This window comes from Bubalus kerabau, chromosome 3 (genome assembly GCF_029407905.1).
Source record: "Bubalus kerabau isolate K-KA32 ecotype Philippines breed swamp buffalo chromosome 3, PCC_UOA_SB_1v2, whole genome shotgun sequence".
Lineage (NCBI taxonomy): Eukaryota > Metazoa > Chordata > Mammalia > Artiodactyla > Bovidae > Bubalus > Bubalus kerabau.
In genome coordinates this window covers 33366240-33381954 of record NC_073626.1, presented here as the reverse complement: position 1 = coordinate 33381954, position 15715 = coordinate 33366240, and the positions used below count along the sequence as shown (strand labels likewise).

General features: G+C 40.9%; 1 protein-coding gene across 1 annotated transcript in view; it reads left to right on the top strand.

Annotated features, from left to right (window-relative positions):
- The window catches only part of RUNX2 (RUNX family transcription factor 2), a 135181-nt gene that overhangs the window by 11980 nt on the left and 107486 nt on the right, over nt 1–15715 (top strand). The window contains exon 4 of the mRNA XM_055571282.1: nt 4380–4484. Within this exon, the coding sequence (XP_055427257.1) occupies nt 4380–4484 (105 nt within the window). The remainder of the gene's footprint in view (nt 1–4379; nt 4485–15715) is intronic.

Here is a 15715-nt window from a genome sequence, read left to right as displayed (position 1 = left end):
TTGGCTTTCTGAGTTTTGGCTGGTTTCCCAAATAGCAATTTTTATATTTAAAAAAAAAAAAGACAGACTTAACTGCTTGCAGACTTTTCACGCATGGAAGATGAAGAAAGCTTCTTTTGATGAAGTGTAATTATGTCCAAACAGAGCTGACCCCCTCCCCCTATATTTCTTATGATCTTAACTGAAGAAAGTAGGATTTTTCCTTTGAAGCAGCCGGGACTTGGTGGAGGATCTGAAATGCCACAGTCTGCTGCCAGAGGCAGGATGGAGAAATTGGTCCAGACTTGTCTTCGAGACTTAGATTGGGGGTGGGGGGAGCGAGTGGAGAGAGAAAGAAAAATTGATGTATCACTAATAATAGATTTTTAAATCAGGGCATTAATATTATATGAAAGGAAACAGTAATATCAAGCTGAAATGAAGAGGGGAAAAGGACAGAGAATATTGATGAGATACTACCTTTGAAAAAAAAAATGGGTCAGTTCTTCAGTGGCAGGAAACCCTTTAACCTGCCTGTGTACCTGACCTGCTTCTAACAGTCCCTTTCCAGCTTCCTCTTTGATTTTCACACTTCTATATTTCTCTCAAGTTTTTAAGTCTGGGTCAACAAGATGCTGCCATTGTATCTGCTGCCCAGGTATTTACATTTTCTATTTTCAGTAGCATTAAAAAATGAAAAAAACAGCAAGTTCCTCAAATGCTACATTTTTTCATGGGTAGAAAGATACACTCTCAGGAATTAAAAAAACAGTTTTCGATTTATAAAGCAGTAACATTGCTGCTTACTCTGGCCTTATGGGTTATCTGAGGACCACAGCTTTTGGAAGTGCTTTGGAATATGAGTAGAGCTTCGGTGAAACTTGCATTCAGTGGAGAGTGGCTTACATTTTTAAATTGTCTTTTCTCTTTTTCTTCTTTATATGTTAAGCCAAGTATTGAAAGTGACTTTGGTCTTTAAGTTTTCTTGGTGTGCTTCCTCACTTTTGACGTCAAGCGAGTTGCTTTTAATTTACAAGCACTTCTAAACACCTGTAGTGTGCAGAGCATGGTACTTTGTCAATTCCGGATACACTCTTTGCTTCTAGTCTTAACTTTCCCCACTATTTCTGACAGCCCCTCGGGCTAGGTTAGAATTGCCTTTCAATGACAGGTCCTATGTGTATCTCAGAAAATATATGACTTGAGGACATATTGCAGAACTAGTTCCTAGATGAAGCTAAGGATGCTACAATTAGGTGTCTAATGAGTGCTAGCTCCCTAAGTAAGAGTCTGCATTTTTTAATCACTTATGGAGAGTAGTAAACAATGGGATTTGGAAAAGTTTTTTTTTATTTAAGGGAGTAAGTCACGAATACTCATATAAACATTTGACTTCAGAAATGTATCACTGTTTATAGGGATGAGAGCAAATGACCTAGTTGGATGATAGTTTCTGAAACCATTAGGTTCATGTTCCTTCTGAAGGGGCAGTGAGAAGTGGGAGGAACCTCCTTGTCTTTTGTTTTAGTTGTTAAAGTACATCTTGATTCTTAGGATTTGATTTTAGAAGACTTCAGTCCGACTTTCATATTGGTTTCCTTTCTCTCAGACCCAACTCTTTTTAAAATGAAGTCTTCATAGAAAATCGGTTCTGTTGTGAACATTGGATGGTGAATTTTATATTTCACCTTCTTTTGTTCCTATGTGAGGTGTTTCTATGAATTTGAAGAAGCATCAATGCATTTTAATATCCAGAGTACGTTGTGAAAGTCTCAAACAGCAATATTCTCAGAAATGGTTTAGGTAAATTCATGGGCACTGTCTCTTGTGGTTATTAAGAGTCATTAAAGACAGTTGACGGAGAAGGCGATGGCACCCTACTCCAGCACTCTTGCCTGGAAAATCCCATGGACGGAGGAGCCTGGTAGGCTCCAGTCCATGGGGTTGCTAAGAGTCGGGCACGACTGAGCAACTTCACTTTCACTTTTCACTTTCATGCATTGGAGAAGGAAATGGCAACCCACTCCAGTGTTCTTGCCTGGAGAATCCCAGGGACAGGGGAGCCTGGTGGACTGCCGTCTGTGGGGTCGCACAGAGTCGGACACGACTGAAGCGACTTAGCAGCAGCAGCAGCAAAGACAATGGAGATGTGTACCTCCTTGGTTTATGAAGATTCGTGCCATGGATGACAACTGTCTTCTAAGCACCACTCTTGAAGCACTGTTAGAAACCCAGTCCTGGCTCGCAGGCCATTGATCCAACCCAGAATGTATCTTTTTTTTTTTTAATGGTTTAATGCAAATTAACTTTCAATCTAGGAGTTCAGCCAGTTCACTCCTCCAGATCTTCCCTTTGTTTTAAGGTCCTGATGTGGATCCAGTGGCTTCCTATTCAACTTTCTAATCTCCATTTCTGTAGACTTTCAGTTTTCTGTGAGTAGTTCCGACTCCTGGCTGCCTTATTCTTCTGGTTAGTCTTAATGTTTATAATAAATCCTTTGTTCCCTAACCAGATAATTAAATTTCTTAAATCCATATAACATTCAATATATAATGGATAAAATACAGAATATCAGTGACACTTTAAAGATAGATGATTTCATCATTCTGGTTGACATACTTCATTAGTAGATTTATATTTGTTTCTTGGTCTGATAGAGCTGTTTGGGACACATGTAGCAATAAATTCCCTATTAGTTTCTAAAAATATTCCCTAACAAAGTCAAAAAGAACATTAATTTTAGGGTCTGGAAGACTTGGTTTCAGATCCTGATTTTTTTCCACTTATTAGTTGTGTGGTTAAATTAGTAAGATTCTCTGAGCTTCAGTTTCCTTATTTGTGAAATGAGGGTAATAAACCTGAGTGGGTAGGATTAAATGAGATAATGTGTATGAAGTGACTGGCACTTCACAGGTTTCTAATCAATATTCATTTTCCTCATATTTCCCTCCCCCTGCCTTTCTCTCTTTCCTCCCCACCCCCTCCCCACCTTCTTGGCCACAGGGTAGCCAAAGAGACTTAAAACTATATATGCCTAGTAACAAATGATATGTGTCTTAAACATATTTCAGGAACTTAACATGGTCTGGGTTGAAAAGAAAACCCATTCACTAGACTTGACAGCCAAAGACCTGTTCTACATTAAGCCTCCTCTACAACCTGTTCCATATTAAGCTTTGAAAAGATTGCATTAAACTCTGTGTTGCTACATATTGTTTAAGATTTGTGTTTTGATTTCATACCCTCTGCTTTCAGTAAAGGGAAAAAACAGTCTTTGACCAAAAAAAAAAAAAAAAAGCAAAAGGAAAGGAGCTTTTCAAAGCTCTGTCCCAGGAGCAGGCTAAATGAATTCTCTGGCCTGAGATTGCTGAATGTTTTATTGAGTCACTGCTTCACGCCCACCTTTTCCTGTCTTGTAACAGTTTGCAGTTTTGACTATCTGACATGACTAACCGTCGCAAATCTAACTGATTACAACTGTCAGTGAGTCTGGGTAGCAGAGTCTGGTGTCTTCTTCTGGAGAAAGCAAACAGCCAGATCTGCACCCAAACTTTTCCCCATCAAGTTTTTGCCACCCTTCCCCCTTCCATGTCCCCACCCCCCCATCACCTTTTTTTAGCTCATTAATTTGAAACATCAAATGCACTTTTTCAGTGAATCACACCCTCTGCTGAAAGCAAGCATTCATATTTACATTGGGAAATGTCATGTACATTTAGCCAAAAATAAGTTACTGTCAGGGAGTCATTTCAAGATGGCTCTTAGACGAGGAGGTATGTTAGGGAAGGGGTGGGCAGGGAGGAGAAAAACTTTGTTCCAGTAATGATGAAATCATCATACCACAGGCACATTAAGGCCAGGACGGGAGACACTGGCTCCTGTTAAAATGATTCCCATAAGAATCTTACTCTTTCATCTTCTCATTGTAGTGCAGTTAAGCAAATGAAATGCTAAAGCCATGTGAAGTCAATAGCATAATCAACAGTGATTTAGTATTGTTCTCTCACGGGGTCATGACCTAATCCTAAATAAAGACTTCTAAAATTGTCTGCTTGGATGTGTTCCTGATGTTGTAGAAAAACTGAAAGCAAAGAGAACCCTCTTCAAGTGGTCAAGAGTTTTTGTTTGCATTAGAGCTCTTGCTACTGAGCAACTCTTTTTTGAAATTGGAGCCTCCCTGTACAAGACTGCCATGAAGATGAGGATTTTAGTGCTCATGAGCTGAGTAACTCCCTAAAGTAGCCATCAGAAGGTTTCTCATTAGAATAAGGAGTCCTGACCCTTGTTTGTGTTTGGTTACTTCTTCAGAGATGCTTAAATGCAATGTAGACATTAGTACTGCCATTTTATCAATACTGTCTTTTTATATTCACTGTGGATTTTCCCTTTTCTATCTGCAGGCAAGAGTTTCACCTTGACCATAACTGTCTTCACAAATCCTCCCCAAGTTGCCACCTATCACAGAGCTATTAAAGTCACAGTGGATGGACCCCGGGAACCCAGAAGTAAGTGCTTGCCTTCCTATTGGAAATGGGAATAGGATTTGTGGAGACCCTGTGAGGAATTTATCCAAGATAAGTTAGTGCTACTTTCACGTGAAGAGTTTCTTTGCCAAGTTTGCTATCTGCATATATTTTTACGAGGGGCAATTAGATCTTCACAGTTAGTGGAAAATCAAATTACACTTTTCACCTTTGCCTCAAAATTGCTAAGCCCAACATAACTTTGTGAATTTCCGTTACTGTAAGTTTTTTTGCTAAAAAATTCTGCTCATCCACTGGACACAATAGATGAGGCAGAACAGACCCACGAGAGCTGAGGAAGAAAACAATAAACTGCAAAATCCTGAGCTTAGTCAAAAAGCTTTTGCGTGTGTTTCCCATGGCCTAAGAATGTGTTTTAACTTTTTAACTCGCCCACTCAATTCCCTTTATAGAGAGCACACTGCTTAATTACAAAGAATTTATTTGCAAATGATAACTTGCTTGATTGTTACAACACTGTTGTTTGCTCATGTTCTAGTAATTGCCAGAGATAGTTTCTTTAGCAGATAGAGTCAAGCCAGATTTAAATCCACCTTGGTTTATTTGTCTCCTGGGACATCTGAAAGGTTGAACCAGCATCATTTGAAGGCAGTGCCCATCATCCATTTGGGCTAATATGCATTTTCCTCTTAAATCTAAATTAAAACAGGTTTGCTCCCCCCTCCACCCCTAAAACTGATTTGAACATACTTACCAGAGCCGAATTTAAATATGTTTAAGGATTAAATATTATTTAATACATACAACCTTAAAAATTCTGTGCCAATGGAAACATCACACAGAACTCCGCCTTTGATGAGTGAATCCACGGGAGATGTAGCCATTGTGTTTGGAGAGTTTAATTTGGCTTGTGGTGGAGGGACAGCTGGCAGAAATCTTTGTTATATAATGATACACCTGCCAAGACAATGGCATAGCTTTTCTGCTCCTAAAATCGAGAGCAAAGGGCTGGTGAAGTTTTGCCTCCCCTCTGCCCCTGGGGCCGCCTGGTCTTGAGCCATGGGAAGATGTGTTGCCTTCCGCTCCTCTTGCACTGTCTCTTCTCACAAAGGCTGACTGCTCGCCCAAACGAGGGAGGTTTCCTGCCTGAAAAGTCAGTCTTTGAGGTTTTTCTTTTCTCCGTCTTTCATGTGTATGGCGTTCTTCTAGGTTTCCCAACAATGGGAGCGCTGGCTCTGTCTGCTCAGGTTAAGAGTGTCCTGTTAGGCGGTGGCCACACACACGTCTCTGGTTGCCCTGTCTCTGGTCCTCAGGGCCAGCAATCATGCAGTGCAGGTGAATGGATCAGCCTAGGGCTATCTGGCCTGATTTCAGATTTTTGCCTGACTTTTCTGGACCACTGTCTATCTGGAACGATAGCTTAGGATGGAAGACATCTAGCATTTTATCTGATTAGCTCCCGAGTTCCTGAAAAGGCAGGGACATCCCTCAATAATGCACCAAGCAGGATGGTAGTCTTTTCACGTTTAACACAACTAATACTTATCTCGTAAAGATGTTTCCTGCTGATCTCAGCTGCTTTTCTCAGTTCTTGGAAAAACCATCATTGTGTGTGTGTGTGTGTATGTCTCTCTTTCTCTGTGTATATCTCCAGATGCTCACAAGTTGATGCTCACAAGTTGATGCTCAGACTTGATGGTTGGGAGAGGAAGCAGGGGAAGGTGGGTGCTGCCTCATTCTGAAAGTGGTGACAAAAAGAAGGAGGTAGAATAGCTTTGGGAGAGTCACTTCTCTTTCAAGCAAGGGTAGTATCACCTCATTCCCAGGAGGCCATTGGCAGAATGAACAGTTGCTAGGCTCAGTCCCTGTAAAGACAGAGAAGTGCTCTGAAAAGCAGTGAGAGTTAGGGATAGAGCAGATAGTATGCATGTGACCTGAGTTTAGGCTTTTGATGCTGCTGAAGGTGCTGGGGAGAAGCAGATATAGAAATTGAGTGGCGGACCTCTGCCCTAGATCTGCTCACAAACCAAAAATATCTGTGGAAATGCGATGTCATTTCTCTGACATCACAAGGTGACTGGCCAAACTCAGTGTCTGGCTGTGTCTGGTATCAGTAACATTTTAGTCCTACAACCTGAATTCTCAGTATGGGGTTATTTCCTTCTGCCCTGCTCTTGGCTGTCTGAGCATTGGATGTTTGTAAGTAAAACCCTCTTCTCAATATTGTTCTTTAGTTTTGAGACTCCCAGGTGTGGAAAATGCCCAAGATTTTCAATTTCCTTCAACTGTGAGTTGAAGGCTTTTAATTGATAGGTGTGTATATAATGTTAAATGAAGAATCCTCTAGAACATGAATTGGCAGACTTTTTTTGTAACGTGCCAGATAGGAAATGATTTCAACTCTCTGGGTCCTATGATATCTGCCACAGGGACTCAACTCTACCAGTGTAGCTCAGAAGCAGCCTTCAACAATACATAAACAAGTGGTAGTGGCTGCATATCAATAAAACTTTATTTACAAAAATAGGTTGGGGGGTGGTCAGATTTGGCACACAAGTTGTGGTTTGCCAACCACTGCTCTAGACTTCTTCAAAGTGGCTTATTTTCTCAACCGTTAACAGAGAAGAGCTTTAGGAAAAGGCTTTTCTGAGGGAAGAAAAAAAAAGACAGTGAGTGCAATTGTTTTAGCATCTTCTCCCACAAAATTTTAATTCTGTAAGTAATGGTTGTCATTGAAAGACTGTACGTCTGTTTCTTACTGCGAAAGTTTGAAGGGATTGAGTATTTTTGCTCTCTTGGTCCTGTTAATGGAATTTCACTCCTTCTTCAGAAGATCACAGTATAAGTTGAAAAGACTACTTCTGGCAGATGAGCTGTTTGAACAAGGACAGGTTCCGGGTTAACTGGTTGGGTCTTTACTCAGCAACAGGACAGTGATTAAGGGTGTGGGCTTTTGCATCAGGCTGTCTGGATTGAAAGCCCAGGATGCCACCATTCACCAGTTGTGTGGTGACAGGCAAGTTACCTAAGTTGTCTTGGCCTCAGTTTCCTCCTCTGCTAAAGTGAGAAAAATAATTAATAATAAAGTGAGAAGACTAATAATAGTATCTTCCTCATCCGTTGCTGCAAAGATGTTAAGTGATGTCATGTATCTAAAATGCACAGCCCAGGGACTGTCGGGCGGTAAGTGCTCAGTAAGCATGAGCTATTATTACATCAGTTTCAGCGTCAGAAGTTTGCTGTAGTTTTTGCTTAGAGTACACTTCCAGGAAATAGATACCATCTAGCTTCTGTTCTCTCGGGTAATTTTTTTTTTATTTTCTTGCAGATGGCTTTACTAATTTCTGCTCATTAGTAAATGACACTAATAAGTGTTATAAATTGTGCTGGAGCAGGTATTCGTGCTGCCTGGGGACAGCTGGGCAGAACTGATGATAAACAGCTTGTTCACAGCAAAGTCCAAGAGAGGATGCTAGGGCACTGATGCCGCCCTCGGAGGCCCCACTTATCAGCCCATCTGCCAAGGCTTGCTTTTCACTCAGAAAATCAGAAAGGTTTCATCCTTCCATGTTTTCTGTCTCTGGCAGCTGAACGGGTACTGTCACATCACAAACAACTCCTTCTCTTAATATACACATCTGGCGCTGGCAGTTGGACGAACTTCATAAGAGCACATGATCATCACTCATTACAAGATTAAAAAGTACCCCATGGCATCATTGATGTTTTTTAACTTTGATCTTTTGCAGTTGTGATTCATCTCAGTTATAAAACTTCCCTTTAAAGGAACACAGCCGATGACTTATTAGAACCTTCGTCTTAAGTAGCGTAAACATGAGAACGGTACACATCTTTACAAAATGCCATTTATTTTCTCCGCCAGCTTATCAGTTTAAGACATGACATCATGCTTAAGATCCCAAATTTGTCAGCCTTGTGTTTAGGCAAGGCATTTTGACCTTCTGTTGGCAAGTTAGCTCTGAAGAGGTCCTGCCGTACGTTCACCAGCAGAAGTCAGTGGAGCAGAAGCAGCTACAGTAATGCATTTGGATGCCTAACTCTTTCAAACATCAGATTCTATTAGGATCTTTTGTTCCACATATGCAGTTGCTTCCAACTGCAGTCCTTTTGAAAGAACTTCTCCAGGAAGATGAAATCTTGCTCAGTGGTGTCATATTCTACTGCTGTGTTTCTGAGTTAAGGAGGAAGAGTGACGAAAGGGTATTATTGGCTGTGCAGAGGATGGAAAAAGTAAATCACCTTACACAGTCAGAAGTCTTTTTATTCTCTTGCTGCTCTGTCAGTTATCTCTTGGTAAATAACAAACCATCCCCAAACACAGTGGCTTAAAATAGCAACCAGGGAATTCCCTGGTGGTTCAGTGGTTAGCACTCTGTGCCTCTACTGCAGGAAGCCTAGGTTTGATCCCTGGTCAAGGAACTAAGATCCCAAAAGCTTCCTGGTGCAGAAAAAAGTAAAAAAAAAAAAAAAAAATAAAGACCAAAAAAAAAAAAAAAAAAGAAACAGCCACTAGTTTATTATTTCTCACGACTCTGTGGGTTGACTGGGGTTCATCTGGATGGGTTTTCTATGGTCTTTCTTGCGATAAGATGGTAGCTGGTGCTGAAACATGCCTGATGGTCTCAGTCCCTTGTCTGATGCCTTCATGGGGTGACTGGAAGGTTAGGCTCAGCAGGAAGGGGGCGACAGCTGGGCCTTTCTCTCTCTCCTATAGTTCCAGAGCCTCCCCCTCTCCGTGTGGCCTTTTCTGTCGGAGTCTGACTTCCTATGTGGCAGCTCAGGGTTCCTTTGGGTGTAAAAGTGGGAACTTTCTGGCCTTTTGTAAAGCTTCTTAAGGCTCAGAATTGGAGTAGAGTCACTTCTTACATATTCTGTTGGTGAAAACAAGAGACATGTGCAGCCTGGCCTTGAGGGGAAAAAAATCTTGCAAGATGAATGATGGGGACGGTGGTTCACTGGACCACCCATGTCACCTACTTCCATAAGTGCTTATATCGGAAATATCATTGCTGCCACAGGAGAAATGATTTTTTGAGGTACCATTTCCTGAAAAGTCTTCTGACTTCTTATTCTGGAAGACATCTAAAGTTCTTCAAGGTCACTCCAAGTTCCAGTGCTTGTAGCTTCACTCTGAATTAGACCAGTTTGGTAATTTCCAGATGAATGAGGGGTGGGTGATATCTTGTGGTGCTTGGTATCAGCAGGTCAATAGCGAGTCAAGCCAGATCAGTCCTCTTATGGGAGAAGAATATTAGATATTTGAACATAAAGAGGTTATTTGCCTTGCTTGGCAGCTGGGCAAATCTGTAGCCAAAGTATCTTCTGGATCCTCAAATGAACAAGCCTGGTGGTTTTTATGCTGTCTACCACTCAGCTTTACAAATTCTCCCTTGTCAGTACACCTGCAAATCTGATACCTAATGCACATGAATGGGTTTCTAAGAGCTTCCGTGTGCTGCGCCCCAGGGAAGTAAATCATAGTTACCCTCCAGGAGAGACCAAAGCCATCATCTGCATCTTTGCTACTGGGACACTTTTGGTCAGTGCTGGCCACCTACCCGTCCTGAGCTGGGGGGAGAAGGGGAAAGCCCTGCCTTTTCTTTCCCATGATCTGGCTCCTTTCCTGCAGGCTTGGTGCATGGCTACAGCACTGCTCTGCTTAACTCCTTCTGTGACTTCAGTAGGGCTGGCGCTTAGGTGATGGAGAACCTCTCTGGGTGTGCAGGGTACCCTGTGTGTTTCAGGGCCGTCTCAGCACTTGGCTTCACCAGCTTGTCAGGGTCATGTCCTGCAGCCAAACTGTTTTCTTTTCCTGCTTGCTTCTTGTCACCTGTGCCCAGTTCATTGCACGTTTTTAATTCTTTAGAGAACATTTTATTATTCTACATTCTTGTGCACCTTTGATTGCAGAGGTTTTACCTTATAAACTGAACATTTAAGACAGACTTAAATAAAACAGTGGTCTGTGGCCTGAAGCATCTTATTTTTCTCCCATGCTGTTCCACCCAGTTCTTTAAAAAAATTTGTTTTTAATGACTATTAAAAATTTCCATGAAGACTATTTTTGTTCAAGTTTAAAATATTGTTGTTGTTCACTGTTCTTTAGTTGCTCAGTTGTGTCTGACTCTTTGCAACCCTGTGGACCGCAGCATGCCAGGCTTCCCTGTCCTTCACCGTCTTCCAGATTTTGTTCAAACTCATGTCTGTTGAGTCAGTGGTGCCATTCAACTATCTCATCCTCTGTTGCCCCCTTCTCCTTCTTCTGTCAATGTTTCCCAGCATCAGGGTCTTTTCCAAAGAGTCTGCTGTTCACATCAGGTGACTGAAGTATTGGAGTTTCAGCATCAGTCCTTCCAATGAATGTTCAGTTTAAAATATATCTTTTATTTATTTGTTTAATTTTTGTCCACACCCTGCAGCATGTGGGCTCTTACTTCCCTGACCGGGGGTCAAAAGCATACCCCCTGCATTGGAAGGTGAAGTCTTAACCACTGGACCACCAGGCCAGTCGTTCTATCCAGTTCTCCAGCCCCAGAAAGGGTGGCAAGAATCATGGTCTTGGCATTCGCTATTCCTCATTGTAGATGGTGTCAGTGGCAGCTGGCTTTTCTCCTCCACTGCTCTTCACCCTGGTTGGGTGTAGGAATAGAGTTTTAATGGTGCCTGGCCCATGATCTTTGCTTATTTATCAGTGGTGGATGCTGATATAGAGCTTGGGCAGATGTGAAAAAGGACAGGAAACATGTAAAGTGTGTTGGATGAAAGGACAGCAAAATTGTTTTAAAGCTGTTTGATTTGTCTGGACACAGTTTGTATGTTCACATTCTTGCTGTTTGTGAAGACAATTTGAGAAATGCTTGATAAGCCTCGTACCACATCCCTGATGCCACAGGCCTGAATTTTAGTCTCTGGTTGGAAGTGTTAGTAAAAAAAAAAAAAAACCCTTAACTTTTTTTTTGGTGGGAAAACAATTTTTTTTTTGAGTGAAAGATTCTTTAAATTCTATAGGGTTTTACGATTTTTAAACGTTTCACACATATGATATTTTTTAAAGATTTTTTTTTTTAATGTGGACCACTTTTTAAAGTCTTTGTTGCATTTGCTACACCATTACTTCTGTTTTATGCTTTGATATTTTGGCCACCAGGCATATGGGATCTTAGATCCCCGACCAGGGATTGAACACACACCCCCTGCATTGGAAGGTGAAGTCCTAACCACGGGACCACCAGGGGAGTCCCTACACATGGTTTTTTATTGTCCCATAATAACCCCTTTTATTCCCCCCTTATTCCTGCATGGCACCCACCTTCCTTCTTCCCACTGGTAACCACTAGTTTGTTTTGTATATCTGTGAGTCTGCTTCTTTTTTGTTTTATTCACTAGTCTGTTGTATTTTTTAGATTCCACATATAAATGATATCACATAGTATCTGTCTTTCTGTGTCTGGCTGACTTCACATTGCATAATGCCCTCCAAGTCCCATGCTACTGCAAAAACGCCCTCCACTTCTTGACTTGCAGACTTCCTGTGGCTCTTCCCTGTCTCTGAAGTGCCCAAGGAGTGGCAGTGAGGGGTCCATGCCACATTTTGATATTTACAAGGCAGCAACCACAAGCAGCAGTTTGATGGTCATAAATATGTATCCTTTGGTCACTAAGATCTAAACCATCATTGACCACCTTTGACTTAAGAGAATAATCACAGTTAAAAAAAAACTGTTCCCTTTCCTCTTTTCCTTAAGGAGGATGGTGAGGGAGTCAGAAGCGCTGGTGGAAGTTAAGTCTGGTGGTTGGTGGAATGTACTCTTGAGAGGAGCAGTTTTAAATCTCTTGCAGTACTTTTTTTTTCTGTTGACTGACTGTCAGGAGCTGGGAAGATGGCCAAGAAGGAAATGACACATCGAGAGGCATTTTGTGTTGTGCAATATTCTGTGGAACTGATGCAAGGCTATATGGCCTGTTTACACATTCCTTCGCTCGCAGACAGCATGGCAGTAATTGAATTCAGCAGCACATGGCATGCTGCAGCAAGGAGCCGGGCCTTCACATCCTTTCATGGCAAATTATCGCAGCCGTTAAAACACGCTCATGTCCCTCCTTTGCACTCTCCCCTGGCTTCTCAGTTCTGAATGTGCTTTCTCGCTGTATGGGACGTGTGTTCACAAGCAGCGTGGCTTTCCCAGGTAGAGCTCCCTGTCCACAGACACAGTTCCCATTGATATATTTACTTCTCACTAAATATAGCAAGCAGCGTGGCAGGTTTTCAAGCTCTCTGTGCTCTCAAAACACACCGACTGGACCCAAGTGTGTCACCGGCTTATATCTCACTGGAAGTCAGAAGTCATTCATTCTTCAAACAGTGCTAAATACTTGAGAGAGAGAAAAAAAAATTTTTTTGGCTTTATTTTATAAAAAATAAATTTTCCTTCCCGAGATAAAGAGTTTCCAATAGATCACTGAACTACTTCTGTTTTGTTTGTACTATAGCATTTGCTTCAGGAAGGGCTGGACCAGGGCAAAATAGGAGATACTTGAGAATAACAGAGAAAAAAGATTTGTTATCTTGCTCTTCATATTCATACTTGTCCCTACCTAGCATGTTATAGGATACCTTTATAATGTCAGCTAACATCATAGTCTTATCATAGACCTGTCTTTGGTCTTCATATAAAATCTCTACAGTTTTTATTTAGGCAAGCGTGGAAAATAATTGCTCACTTTTTCGAGAAACTCTTGGAAATTAAGCCAGTGCATAAAAAGTACATAAATTGACAGTATTAATTCAAGGTCATATGCAGAAGACTGTATTTGGGATGTGGTGCTTAAGTATTAATAGCAAAAGAAGAGCTCCCTGTTCCTCTCAAAATTTCTCTGCTGCTGTGCTCTGGTGGTGGGACTCTGCTTGCAGACGAAAGTACTTCATTAAAATTCAGGATTATGGCTTATGTCCAGACTCCTCTAAGAAAGGTAATTCAGATTTAAACTCATATTAATATAAAAAATAAGTCATCTCGAATCCTTTATTGGGAGGAGGCTTGGGAAGATGAAGGGAGAATGATCAACCAAGTCCTTGTACTAAACATAAACACAGAGTCAGGTGGGCAGGCGGGGCCTTTGCTGGCCTTGAAGGCAGTCAGTGACAAGTTTAAGGGTTGCAATTTTGCTGCAGGTCAGCCCTAGCAGTGTGGATTCCTGATGTCAGGTCTGTTGTAGGATTCTGTAGTCTCATGGTGTGAAGTTTTGGTTTTTATATTTTCATATTTACCCCCTTTGCAGATATTTCCCTTTTATAGAGTAGTTCTCATCTAGTTTTGTTCTAGATATGTGCTGACTCTTTCCTCTTCTGGTCAGCAAATTATCATTCAATTTCTGTTTTTCTTTTAATTATCATTATTACTATTTTAATGTGTCTGTCTCAATGAGATTCATTATAATCTCTGTCCACCTCAGATAATAGAACCTTACTATACTTTTTTTTAAAAAAGATAATTTTTATTGGAGTATTGTTGCTTTATCAGTTTCTGCTGTACAGCAAAGTGAATCAGTAAAGTATCAGTGAAGTATTAGGACTGTAGCCCGCCAGGCTCCTCTGTTCATGGAATTCTCCAGGCAGGAATACTGGAGTGGGTTGCCATTCCCTTCTCCAGGGGATCTTCGTGACCCAGGGACTGAACCCAGATTTCCTGCATTGCAAGCAGATTCTTTACCATCTGAGCTGCTAGAGGAGAGAGAGAATCAAACTTATGGTTACCAAAGAGGAAGGGGAAGGGATAAATTAGGAGTTTGGGATTAGCTTGTGCACATTACTATATATAAAATAGATTAAACAGCAAGGACTGACTGTATAGCACAGGGAACTATACTCAATGTATTTGAAAGGTTACTTTCAATAACCTATAATGGAAAAGAATCTGAAAAAGAATAGATATTGATCTGTCTATCTATATCTGTTATACATAGATCTATATTATATAGATTATATTATTATATATAGGTTATATATTATATTAATAATATTATAAACACCAATGTATTAATATATTATATATTAATATATATTAATAATATTATATAGATTATATTATTATATAGATCTATATTATATCTATACCTATTATATATCTATACATCTATATCTTATTACATACCTATATAGAAATATATCATATATAATATAAATCTATATAAAACTATATTATATATCTAATATATCTGTTGCATGATATATATATATGTATTCTTTTTCAGATTCTTTTCCATTATACATTATTGCAAGATACTGAGTATAGTTCCCTCTGCTATACAATAGGTCCTTGTTGTTTAATCTATTTTATATGTGTAGTAGTGTGCACAAGTCAATCCCAGACTCGTCCCTTTCCCTTTTGGTAACCGTAAGTTTGATTCTGTCTCTCCTTGTGTTGTTGTCTGATATTTTTATCTTTGTTTTATGCTTCCTGAATTAGTCATCATCAGTATTTAAACTGTTTATTTCATATTTGCCTGTATGTTTATCAGTTTATTGGCTCACCATTCCTTCCTACACATGGGTCCTTCCTTCTGGATTTAGTTTTCTTGATGTATGTTCTTTAGTAGTTCTTTCAGTGAGAACCTGTTCCGGGTAGACCCAGTTTTTGTTCCTGAAAATGTCGGCACTTGTGGCCACTGGCTGCCAGTGTGGTGTGGTGTGAGAGGGACCCTGTGGAGAGTCCAGCTGCTCAGGGGGCTGGGGAGCCACACTCCCGGCCATTCTTTGGGCTGAGACTTTTCAGGTGGTCGTGATCAAACTAGTGGAGTGGCACTTAAGGGAATGGGACCCAGGACTTCCATGGATGATGGATGAGGGAAAGAGGGATGCTCTGAAAAGTCCGGGGCCAGTGAGGGGAGGGGTGGTGGGAAGAAATATTCCTGCAGACAGAAGGGGAGAAGACAAAGGAAGGGGTATTTAGGGAGAGGAAACTCAACTTGCAGCTTCACTGTTTCCTCATGGTCAGGCCCTACGGTGCTTTGTAACTTTCTATCCAAATTTATGGTAACAAGCTCTGTCATTGCACTTGCCTCTCTGAGGTCATCTGGCTGCTGCTCATTGAACAACCAGAGCAGCACTTCTTAGATGTTGTATCCACACGTTTTCTGTCATTTTAGTGAGAGTATAGGATTCAGAACCAAAAGATGCTTCATTTACCAAAAGATGGTAAACCAGTCATTAAATGAAGCAGGGGAGAAAACAG